We start from the raw sequence: 12534 nt of genomic DNA, 5'->3' as shown, positions 1-12534 counted from the left end.
TTTCATATGACAACACTGAAGAAATGACACTTTGCTACAATGTAAAGTAGTGAGTGTACAGCTTGTATAACAGTGTAAATTTGCTGTCCCCTCAAAATAACTCAACACACAGCCATTAATGTCTAAACCGCTGGCCACAAAAGTGAGTACACCCCTAAGTGAAAATGTCCAAATTTATTCATCAAAGAATCCTGAAAAAGTATCACAGGTTATAAAATAATATTAAGCAGCACAACTGTTTCCAACATTGATAATAAATCATCATATTACAATGATTTCTGAAGGATCATGTGACACTGAAGACTGGAGTAATGATGCTGACAATTCAGCTTTGATCACAGAAATAAATTATATTTTAAACTATATTAAAATAGAAAACCATAATTTTAAATTGTAATAATATTTCACAATATTATTGTTTTTTCTGTATTTATTATTAAATAAATGCAGCCTTAATGAGCATAAGAGACTTCCTTCAAAAACTTTAAAAATAGTAATGTTTCCAAACTTTTGACTGGTAGTGTGTGTGTACATATATATATATATATATATATATATGCAATATATGCACTTCACAAGACCTGATCTGAACGAAATCATTAATGTAACCCTTCTATCACTTCTTAGGCGGGTTATTAGGCTTTATATCAATGCACCAGTTTAGCTAGAATCTGGACGTACACTTGCGTTCAACGTTTGTGTCTTTAATGGGGATTCCCTGTCGGCGTCTTTGGTTTGGAGAAGGGTGTTTCTTGGGTTCTTTGATTCGCTGCAGGTCTTTTCGGGTCCGGATTGATGTCGTGGGAAGCCAATCATGTTCTGGTGTGCTGGAGGATGAATGAAGTCTCCCTCGTGGCTGAAGTCTGATGTTTTGAGGCGGGCAAAGACTGTAGAGCTGTTGATTAAACTTTGAGGCAAAACTTGACTTAGAACATGAGACTCTCATGGAAAAGAAAGGAAACTAAGTAAAAGAAAGAAAAGTAAGTGAGACGAGAGTAGTTAGATGGCTTGAATGAAGCTGTTTGTTCTTAACCCAAATCTGATCTTTGTCATCATTGTCTTCTCATCTGTCTGATTCTTTGTTCGTGTCCTGAATTTTTAAACTGAGGTGTTTGTCCAACCTCTTTGAGGAGTTCTAACCAATTAGGTATCGTCTTTGTTTCAGAGGTGGCTTTTCTCCTCCTCTCACCATAAATTACATGTTATCTGCGGTCTCTTAACTTTCCTCTTAGCAGAGAGTACAGTTTAGAGTGATTTCTCTAAAGATAATATGATACATTTTACACAGATTTCATTCATGCCATCCTTTGAGTTATTAGAAATCAATCACACACATAGTAAACAACACACTCTTTCAATCAACCATTCAAAAATTAGAACGATTACATGAAGGGATGTGAGGGATCTAAGCATAACTAGTCACATGTATAGGTTGAAAACATGATACAGAATTAGGCAGTTGAACGATGTTTGATTACAAGTCCATCTAGAAATGTTTTGGAACGAACTGATGCATTTTTGATATGTAAAGTCTGAATCTCTGTGGGTTTTAAGAGATTTGAATCCTGTGTTTCAGAGGTCATTCAAAGGGCTTGTAGGAAAAGAAGGATCAAACAATCTCTGGGTTGATCTGGAGTCTGGAGTGTTGAGTTTTTGCACGTAATTATGTTTGAACGAATCATCTGGAAGATTCATTTGTGTGGTTCACCCTCAAATCCTACACTGGTGTCTTATGAGCGGGGTGCTCTGCTGTTTAAGGAAACATGTCGATTTCCCTTTCGAGGGAACTCGCACTGCGTCCCGAAGGGGGCGCTATGGGAACGCCCTCAGCGTGAATGCGTCTGATGCACGTGTGTCAACTAGTCCAATGGCGAGAGTGAACGTCACTGGTGGGTGACGTCACGACCAGGAAAGGATAAACACACATCCGGAAAGACCTGCTTCAGCTTTTGTGCCTCAGCAAAGCGCTCTGTGTGAAACTGTCTCTGTCTATTTATTGTTGTTTGTTCTCAAGCATTATATATTTCTAGACAGGAGTTTATTGGCGAGCAAATAGCAACTTGAGTCGTGTGTGCTTCCCTGCCCTCGCTAAAGAAAAACGAGTGGGGATACACGCGATTCATGTGTTGTTTGTTTGAGAGCAGAGCATACATGTCAGCTCTTGTATTGGGATCTGACAGTGTTCATTCATAAATTTCCCGATGTGATGCACTATCGAGATTTTTTTTTAGCTCTGCTCTACTTGGCTTTTTTCTTGAGGGAATAAAGTCTTAAGCAATAAAGAATCTATGGCTTGGATTTTGCGTTTGCCGAGGCGACGCATTGTTTTCGGGTCTGCAAAACTGCAATAAAGAATCTAGTGGCACGGATCGCGCGTCTGCCGAGGCGATGCGTAGATTTCGTGTCTGCAAACTGCAATACAGAATCTAGTGGCTCTGATCTCGTGTTTGCCGAGGCAACGCGTCGATTAGGGTGTGCAGACGGCAGTTACAAATATTCAACCAATCATTCAGACCGTGTACACTTGTCTGGTGGTTCATTGATGCATTTAATTTGAGGAGTTAAATGGGATATTGCCTGGTTTTTAAAAGCTATATGTCTGCACTAATAACTCTTTATTTAGCCTTTCATCCAGACCGTTTTTACCTGTCTGGTTGATATGTGGCTGTATTTAATTTTGATGTGTGTATGGCCTATATGCATACTATATTTAGCATTTCTTTCAGATAGCATTAACTTGTCTGATAGATCATTTGCTGCATTTAATTTTTCAGGAATTAAACGGACAGTTGGCTGTAATTTAATTTTGAGAAATTAAAATAATACATATTTATCTGACTTTAAGTAGTTAGATTCATGTATTAGTTCAGCCTTTCATGTAGATCCTGACGCCAGTGGTGTTAGGCTTCTTAGGGCAGCCCCCTGCGGGGTGGAGCGGTGTACACCTCAGTATACGGTGCCCGTGCCACTTCGTTGCCCTCAGGGGACCGATCTGCTAACCCCATCACTCTCGGTGCTTTGGGGCGCAGCGGTTTCCAGCAAGCTTTGATTCAGCGCTCACACGACGTTGCATCAGGCTCGCACCCTCTGAATGAAATCTAAGGGCAGCCCCATACGGGATAGAGCGGTGTACACCTCAGTATACGGTGCACCTCAGTATATGGGGCCGTTCTACCAACCCTGGCACCCTTGGTGCTTCAGGGCGCAGCAGTTTCCAGCAAGCTATGACTCAGCGTTCACACGACGCTGCGTCAGGTTCGCACCCTCTGAGGAGGGTCGAAAAGCAGTCAAATGGGTTGTTTCCTGCCAGTGTATTTCAGGTCACCAAAGTGGCTGCTCTAGGTATACCAGAGACCAGCTTTGAGAGGCTGGTTCCCTTTTGTGGATTTTCTGGCAGAGTTGAGGCTTCTGCCAAATTTATCTCACTGGGCAGGCTCTGGTAATGGAACAGAAAGTAAACTCTTTTGCGAAAGGAGCTACAAAATGGGTTCCTCCTCCCAGCAGAGAGTTAGGGTTTTTAGGGCCGCTACTATTTTGTTCCAAAGAAGGATGGAGGGTTGCGTCCTATATTAGATCTTAATCATTTGAATCATTCAGTCAGGAGACTTGGGTTCAAAATGTTGACGTTAAACCAGATCCGAGGACTGGTTTGTCATGATAGTTCTAAAGGATGCATACTTCCATGTCTCTATCCTTCCACAGCATAGGAAGTTCCTCAGGTTTGTTTTCAGGGGCAAAGTATACCAATATTAGGTTCTTCCATTCGGTCTAGCTCTATCACCCCACACGTTCATGAAATACGTAGATGCAGCTGCAGGGCATACGCATTCTGAACTGATTAGATGACTGGCTAATATTAGCGCAGTCGGAACAGATCAGTCAGACAGATCGGTCAGTTCGACATCGAGATTTCGTTCTTGCTCATATAAGAATTGGGGTTGTGGCTGAACGCCAAGAAGAGTGTGCTTTCTCCATTACAGAGAACCACCTTCCTGGGCATGGTATGGATTCAGTGACGCTGCGGGCCGTTCTGTCGCCCACTCGTATTTCTGCAATCTTTTCAGTCACACAGGAGATATATCTAGGCCAGTCACTCACTGTAAAACAGTTTTCTAAAACTGTTGGGTCTGGTGGCAGCTGCGTCCAATGGTGATACCTTTTGGCCTGCTGTTCATGAGACCCTTACAGTAGTGGCTCAGGACCAAGGGTTTTCCCTGAGGGGGAACCCACTTCGTATGATCAAGATCACGCGGCGGTGTCTCCGCGCCTTGGTTATATGGAAGAAAAGTTGGTTCCTGTCCCAGGGCCCTGTGTTAGGAGCTTAATATCATTGAGTCACTCTCATGATAGATGTTTCTCTCACAGGCTGGGGAGTGGTAATGGAAGGCCGCTCAGCTCAAGGGCTGTGGAGGAGTCATCTTTCGTGACACATAATTGCCTGGAGATGATGGCAGACTTCAATGCGTTGAAGTTCTTCCTCCCAGACCTGAGAGGTCATTGAGCTGTCTGGACAGACAATGCATCGATGGTTTCTTGTATAAATCAACAGGGGGGTCTGCGCTTGTGCCCACTATCTGGCACACCAGATCCTCCTGTGGTCCCTGGGAAAGATGCTCTCCGCGAGAACAATCTTATTCCAGGGACCTAGAATATAGGAGCAGACGTCCTTTCGAAACAGGGGCTGAGGCCAGGGGAATGGAGACTTCACCCCAAAGTGGTGAAGCTCATATGGGAGATTTATAGCCACGTGGAAGTGGATCTTTCGCGTCTCAGGATACGACTGTCCACTGTGGTTATCCCTTACGCATCCAGTTCCTCTTGGACTGGATGCCATGGTACAGACATGGCCGGGGCATGTCTGTATGTTTTTTCCCCCAATTGTTCTGCTCCCAGGAGTTCTGGACAAAATTCGCCGGGAAGGGATAAGTCTACTGTTAGTAGCACCTTACTGGCCAAGTCTGATATGGTTCTTGGAACTTGTGTCTCTCTTCGACGGCTCTCCCTCGGAGATTCTGATCAGGAGAGACCTTCTATCTCAGGTGAAGGGCTTGATTTTTCACCCCGCCCAGAAGTATTGAACCTGTGGGTTTGGCCCCTGAGGGGGCCCAACTCATAGTATCTGGTCTCTCAACCGAGGTTGTGGAAACCATACTTTACTCCAGAACTCCAGCCACCAGGAAACTATCCTCGTATTTCTGCATTCCATGTCCCTGTGGATGGTATAATTGTGGGGTATAACCCTTTGAGGTATCGTTTCCTTCGTGGCACTCTGAGGCTGAGGCCTGCAGCATGCACTAGGGTTCCTGCTTGGGAGTTGGCCTTTGTGTTGGAAGGCTTATCTGCAGCTCCATTTGAGCCACTTGATTCTGTCTCAGAAAAATTTCTGACGTTGTTTTCCTCCTTGCCGTTTCTCCCCTAAAAAGAGTAGGAGACCTTTAGGCCCTATCTGTATCCCCTACATGCCTTGAGTGTGCACCAGGGATGGTCAAAGTGTTCCTTTATCCTACCGGGTTATATACCTAAGGTTCTGACCAATATTCCACGGCCTATAGTGCTGCAAGCTTTCTGTCCTCTGTTCTCAGATCCAGACCAGGAAAAGTTGAATCTTGTGTGTCCAGTGTGAGCACTGGACACCTAATGTCCACAGAGCTGCCCTGTGGAGGACTTCAGATCAACTGTTTGTTTTGGACCGCGCAATAAGGGGTCTCCCTGCGTCCATGGTTAGCAAGTGGATAGTTGAGACTATGTCACTTGCGTATGAGGTCTCTGGTCAGCAGTATCCACTGTCTGTCAGAGCTCACTCTTCTAGGAGTATGGTGGCTTCCACGGCCTTGTTGTTGGGGGTTTTCCTCAAGGAAGTCTGTGATGTGGTGGGCTGATCCTCGCCACTCACGTTGTGAGATGATATATCTCGACCTGGACGCAGCTCCAGGCTCATCAGTGCTCTCGTCTTAGTGTGCCACAGTTTCACACGGACAGGCATTTTGGAATTATGGCGTTTTGGGATATCGTTCCCATAGCGCCCCCTTCGGGACGCAGTGCGAGTTCCCTCGAAAGGGAACGTCTCAGCTTATGACTATAACCATGGTTCCCTGAGAGAGGGAACGAGACACTGCGTCGCGTTGCCATACTCCCTGCATCCCTGTGATCGATTTGCTTCGGCAATTTAAGCTGAAGCCGGTCTTTCCGGATGTGTATTTATCCTTTCCTGGTCGTGACATCACCCACCAGTGACGTTCACTCTCGCCATTAGACTAGTTGACACACGTGCATCAGACGCATTCACGCTGAGGGCGTTCCCATAGCGCCCCCTTCGGGACGCAGTGTCTCGTTCCCTCTCTCAGGGAACCATGGTTATAGTCATAACCTGAGACGGTTTCTATTTTTCAGTATTTTTTTGCTACATCTTGAGTTTGGCCTTGAAAGCGTTAAGTTTGTCTGTTGCTGTTAAAATATTTTCATTCTTTCCTTGCAACTTTGTGTTAAGCTCATTTAAGTGAGTAAAAATGTCTGCGAGGTATGCAATCTTAACCCACCATGAGTCGTCGTTGATCTGTTCTTTGTGGGGTATGTCGTGCTCAGTTGAAAACTGCCTGAGTTTAAGCTCATAGACATGGGAAAGCACCTTGCCCCGTGACAGCCAGCACACCTCTGTATGCAGCAGCAGACTCTGATGCTCAGACCCCATTTCATTTCACAGTATGTTAAACAATCGGGACTTCAAAGGTCGTGACTTAATGTAGTTCACAATTTTGACAGCTTGTTCTAATGCTACAGTCAGGTCTGGGGGCATTGCTTTTGTGACGAGTGCTTCGTGGTGCAGCATGCACTGGGTAATCTGCACATCTGGGTTTTGGTTCTTCACCATAGTTACCAGTCCTTTTACTTTTCCAGTCATAGATGCCGCTCCATCTGTGCAGATACTATGACACATGCCCCAGTTGAGACCACGTTCTTTCAAGTACGTATCAAGGACTATAAACATTTCACCACTCGGTAGTTCTTTGCAGAAAAAAAAAATTCTCCATAATTAATTCCTCATCAGTATATCACACACTGGCCAGGAGATGACAGTGTCCACTGCAATCTGTAGAATCATCAATTTGGAGTACAAATCTGCCACTTTTGTTTAGTTTTTCAGTTAGTTGTGTTTCTATATCAGCAGCCATGTCGTCAATGCGATGTTTAATAGTGTGTCAGATAACAGGATTTTGTCAGTTTCTTTGACAGCGTCCTCCCCTATCATTACCCCTATGATTTTCTTGCAGGCTGGCAGAATGAGTGATTCAGTAATGGTATGGGGCGTCTTTGATTTGGCGATTAGCTCTGCTACTAAGAAGCTTGTCTCCTGAGCTTTCTCAGACACACGCACACATGACATAATTTGTTTGTTCTGTTTAACATTTTGTGCTTTTAGTCACTTGAAGTATTCTATGTCTTTGCTGGCTAAATCATGGTGTTTTGTGTCTAAATGTCTCTTCAGCTTACTCGGTACCATTGCTGCATTTGATAGCTTTTCCCTGCAGACGAGGCATTCAGGTGTGGGACAGATAGCATCTCCGATCCATATAAAACCGTAAGCCAGGTAGCTTTCACTGTACTGCCTGATTTTATTTTTTATGGGTGGTGGTGGTTCCGGGTTGATGTCCGTCTGTCTTCTGGACTGTGACATTTCTGCGATTCTCTCCTGAGAACAGTCCAATTGGCGGTAATAAATATTTTTAATAGTAATGGTTTAAATGGTAGGGGGCGTGGAGAAAGGTCTTCATCATTGGTCACTAAAACTGTCACCAGGGTGTGGGGTAGGGTTAGAGTTAGTTTCTGTTGTAGCAGTTTACCTTTCGGGACGCCCATTACTCTGACCTGCAGTGACCCCTGTCTCCTCATTTAACAACTCTCACTTCGACCTTCATGGACTTCGAAAGATGCAGCTCTGATTTGAAACACAGTTATAGTGTAACATTCCTGTAGCTGCAATAAAACTAATAGATGAATAAGACTGGATGAAATATGAAATATGACTAGAACAAAAACACTCACTGTTTATCCTGTTTCACGTCAGAGATGTAAATATTGTCCAGACTGAACGTCCACATGTGATGTGGAGATAAGAAAATGAGTGATGAGGATGTGTTTACATGCAAATGTGTTCATATGTTATAAACATGAAAAAAGGTAAACAGCAGGAATATGAAACAACTCAAAATAATTAATTTAATTCTCATGAAAAAAATCATTCTAAAAATAAAAAATATTAACAATGTTTTATATCTGCATTCCAGCCAATCACAATCAAGTATTTAGAGGAAATAAGACTGAAACAGCAGCAGCAGAAGATGATGTTATTATTTCAGTGGGATAATGAGAGTCCAACAACCTTTACTAACATTATAAATGAACTTCAGGGGAATGAAAGCACGATATGAGCACTTTAATGTCTTTATCTCGTCTCTGTTGTGAATGTCTCCTCCTCAACACCAGGGGTCTCTGCTCTCAGAAGAGGGAAAAGAAGAAAGACCATGAGAGCAGAAAAACGTTTCTCCCTCTTTGTCACCAGCACCAGATAAAAAGTGAGAAACACAAACATACATGATATTTTAATTAAGGTCCATATTCATATAGACTGACACTGACTGACACAGATGTCAAGATGCAAATAAAGGGAAAGAGCTGGACAAATACACAAATATAGAGGAAGTGAATATGATATAGGGGCTTTCAGGGCAATAAACAAATGATGTGATGATGAATGAGGGATAAGAGCAGATATAATGATCACACTGTTTAAAGCTGCAGACAGAAACATCAGACTCAGGACAGAAACACACGACCTCTAAAGTAAGAACAACTCACATGTTCATTCTTCAAACACAACTAGACTTTGAGATGTTAATATTGTCTGAATGATTGTGAATTGTGTTGTTCTGCTATTTTTTTAAATTACATGATCATGTTTTATTTCAAGATGAATATGGGATTATCTGAGTTTTTCAATGTGTTTCTTCCTCAGAAATGGAGCAAACTCTATATTTCATTCTTCTTCTCATTGGTGAGTGTGTTTGTTGTTTTATTTATGGTTTATAGTTTCATCAGGTTTGACTCTGTTATGAAAAGCATTAAATCAAACCCTCTCTTTCACAGCTCTCTGCTCCGTATCTGAATGTGTTCAGCGTCAGTATCACTTTATAAACGTGACGAAGACCTGGACTGAAGCTCAGAGATACTGCAGAGAGAATTACACAGATCTGGCCACCGTTGACAACATGAACGACATGATCGAGCTGAACAAGAGTGTGAAAGATTCAGGCGTTCAGTATGTCTGGATTGGGCTGGAGAGGAAATGGCAGTGGTCTTCAGGTGATCCTGCGCTCTATCTGAACTGGGCTCCTGGACAACCTGATGGCAGAGAAGAGATGTGTGCTGTGATGAGAAATGGACAATGGCATGATTTGTCATGTAGTATCAGCCTGACTTTCATCTGCAGTTCTTCTAACAACAGTAAGTTCAGCTCCTTTGTTGTCATTTGGGATAACTGTGGGAATCTGCCATTAGAGAGTGTAGAGAATTTACAGCAAAATTACATAAAATACAAAAATATCAAACCATTGTTTTGACTAACATAAATGGAATTAATGAATGGATAAAATTTAAATATGCAACAGACAACCTGTCATATCTTGATATTTATGAACAAAACTTCAATTATTGTCTTAATACACGTCAGTGTGATTTTATTGTGTTCACTTTTTTAAAATAAATGAATAAACAAACAATAATAATAAATGTAGTTTTATTTTGGAGATTGTAATTTTCAAAAGTAACTTAATTTTTTTAAGTAGATGTTTGAAACTAATAAAACATTTTAGACATGAATTTGTGATAATTAGTTACAGAGTATGTGATAAACCATCTGAACGTCTTGAGCTGTGAGATTTCCATTATGAAAAGAATAAACTGAAATATAACAATTCATGAAAAGCGGCAATTCCTTATGTGTTATTTAATATATTGTAATATATTACCACAATATAGTATTCTGTATATTTTTCAATATATTTAAACCATTTAATATGTTGATCATAAATATATGGAAATATATATTTTATTTCCATAAGGGATTGATTTATTCATTCATCTTTCAGGATCTCAACACAAACCTGTAAAAACGTCATTCTTAGATGAACTTTAAATGAACTCACATTGTCCATTACAACTTAAAATCAATCAGACTAGAAACAAGACAAACACTAACATTAATATTAATATTGCAACAATATTCATTTGTCTGTATTAATAGTCTACAATCCAACATTTTGAATGAATTTTTTACTGACATATTTCTAAGGACTAGTTAACAAATATATTCAGCTGCAGTGAAACATCTTCATCTGTTTGATGTTTCTCTCATTCAGATCTTTGTGTCTGAATCAAGTATTCTAGAGAAATGTGTAACAAAACATCATGAAGAAATATAAAGTTTTAATAAAATGATCAAAGATGTTACTTAATGTTTTATCAGCAAAATCATCATGAATATATTGTGAATATTTAATATATCATCAGCTGTAGAAACAGTCTTTGAATGACACATGTTTCTGATGCTTCCAGTGCTGCTCTTATTCACATCCAAACCATAAAGCAGCATAAGAATAATGAACAAACTGATTCATGAATCTGTTTCCATTTGTTTTTCTTAAAGCGAACACAGGACTCGTCTTTGTCAATCAGACGAAGAATTGGAGAGACGCTCAGAGTTACTGCAGACAGAATCACATTGATCTGGTCAGTGTGAGGAACCAGAATGAGAGTCAACAGCTTCAGAAGTTCATCAATGATAGTCTCATATCTGGTGATGTCTGGATCGGTCTCTTCAATGGCTCATGGCAGTGGTCAGATCAGAGTAACTCCTCATTCAGATACTGGTATCCTGGTGAACCTAATAATGCTGGAAATGAAATCTGTGTAGAGATTTATCCGAACGCTCAGGGACAATGGAATGACGACCCTTGCAATAAACAACATCCTTTTGTGTGTCATGAAGGTGAGCAGATCCTCACAAAACACACACAATCCATCCATCACCTCCAGATATCTTAAAGTTCACACTACATGTCTGACATGACAAATTCCTCCACAGTGTTTGTTCTGCATGTTGTTTTTGATCAGTCTCTCTCTAGTTTCTGCTTGTGGTTTGTTTTGTGTCCAGATAAACTGATTCTGATCAAAGAGTATCTGACGTGGTCTGAAGCTCTGAGATACTGCAGACAGAATCATACGGATCTGGTCTCGGTTCATTCAGAAGAGATTCAGCGTGAGGTGATGAATGTGGTTAAACAGGCGTCTACTGAGGAGGTGTGGTTGGGTTTACGTCACTCCTGCACTGTGGGCCTCTGGTTCTGGGTGAGCGGACAGACCGTGTGCTATCAGAACTGGGCTCCAGGGAACGGCACAGGAGAGGAAGAGTGTGAGTGTACAGTGAGATCTGGAGCAGTTCAGTCTGGAGGAGATCAGCGCTGGATCAGCCGTCCTGAAACTCACAAACTCAACTTCATCTGCAGCAGATATGAAGAGTGAATGGATACACATACATTTCATGTAAGATAACAAATGCTTGTGTGTTCACTTCCTTTAACTTCAGTTTCATTCATCACTTGGTTTGTTGTGAATCATTCAGCACGTGTATCAAACTGCTAAAGTCACGTGATTTCAGTAAACAAGGCTTTTTTGAAACATTTCAAAATTTTAATGGTTTGCCACTATGATCTCTGTGAACCCATGAACCTGTGTCTGTATGGTTATACAATAAAATAAAAGAGACTTACACAGTAGGGTATCATGTAAGTCTAAATAAACAGTTTCAAATATTGACGTTTGTTGTTCAGTTGTTAATTGTTAAGAGCCTCGACGTCCAGAACTGCTGTTTGCTTTCACAAACTCTTTCTGTCTCGTTTTGTGTTATTTACTAACTTCAGAATTAATTGAATTTTGTGAGGGGTCAAAGGGCATCATATACTCATCATTATACTGTATGTTTATACTGTTTTCTTTCTATTTTGTCATGATATAATTCATGTAACTGAAGATGGTGTGAGTTTTTTAATTCCTCATTTGTGTTTTAAGGATCTCTGTATGCTGTTGTGGCTACTTCTCTCTCTTATATTGAGTTTCATGTGTTAATCATGACTTTATATTAGAAATGACTGGATGAATGTGAATCAATGAGCACCAACATTATGTGCCTCAGATAAATGAAATATTGTTTATTCATGAAGGAGTGAAGGTTGGGTATAAAATATCTCATTCTTTTGTGCTAAAAATAAAAGAACGTGTCAACAACAGCAGCTCAAATAAACTCATGTACAACCAGCAATCTGATCTCTTGACTGTTTCCCAACATCAGAACATCATTATATCACAAAATCCAACATGGTTTAAATCATATTTCAAACATTTTGAGGATACATAAGCTGTGTCTCAATTCAGATACTGCATCCTTCGAAGGTTGTATTCATAGAACGAATGCGTCACAGCGGC

General features: G+C 41.1%; 2 protein-coding genes across 2 annotated transcripts in view; both read left to right on the top strand.

Annotated features, from left to right (window-relative positions):
• The window catches only part of LOC127516580 (C-type mannose receptor 2-like), an 85951-nt gene that overhangs the window by 20688 nt on the left and 52729 nt on the right, over positions 1-12534 (top strand). The window lies entirely within an intron of this gene.
• LOC127516588 (macrophage mannose receptor 1-like) overlaps positions 8744-12534 on the top strand; it is a 56520-nt gene continuing 52729 nt past the window's right edge. The window contains exons 1-5 of the mRNA XM_051901363.1: positions 8744-8838; positions 9011-9049; positions 9142-9498; positions 10700-11041; positions 11207-12280. Coding sequence (XP_051757323.1) covers positions 9013-9049; positions 9142-9498; positions 10700-11041; positions 11207-11574 — 1104 coding nt within the window. The 5' untranslated portion in view covers positions 8744-8838; positions 9011-9012 and the 3' untranslated portion in view covers positions 11575-12280. The remainder of the gene's footprint in view (positions 8839-9010; positions 9050-9141; positions 9499-10699; positions 11042-11206; positions 12281-12534) is intronic.

Source organism: Ctenopharyngodon idella, chromosome 7 (assembly GCF_019924925.1).
Source record: "Ctenopharyngodon idella isolate HZGC_01 chromosome 7, HZGC01, whole genome shotgun sequence".
NCBI classification, from domain to species: Eukaryota; Metazoa; Chordata; class Actinopteri; order Cypriniformes; family Xenocyprididae; genus Ctenopharyngodon; species Ctenopharyngodon idella.
This window is presented reverse-complemented; position numbering and strand designations above follow the sequence as displayed.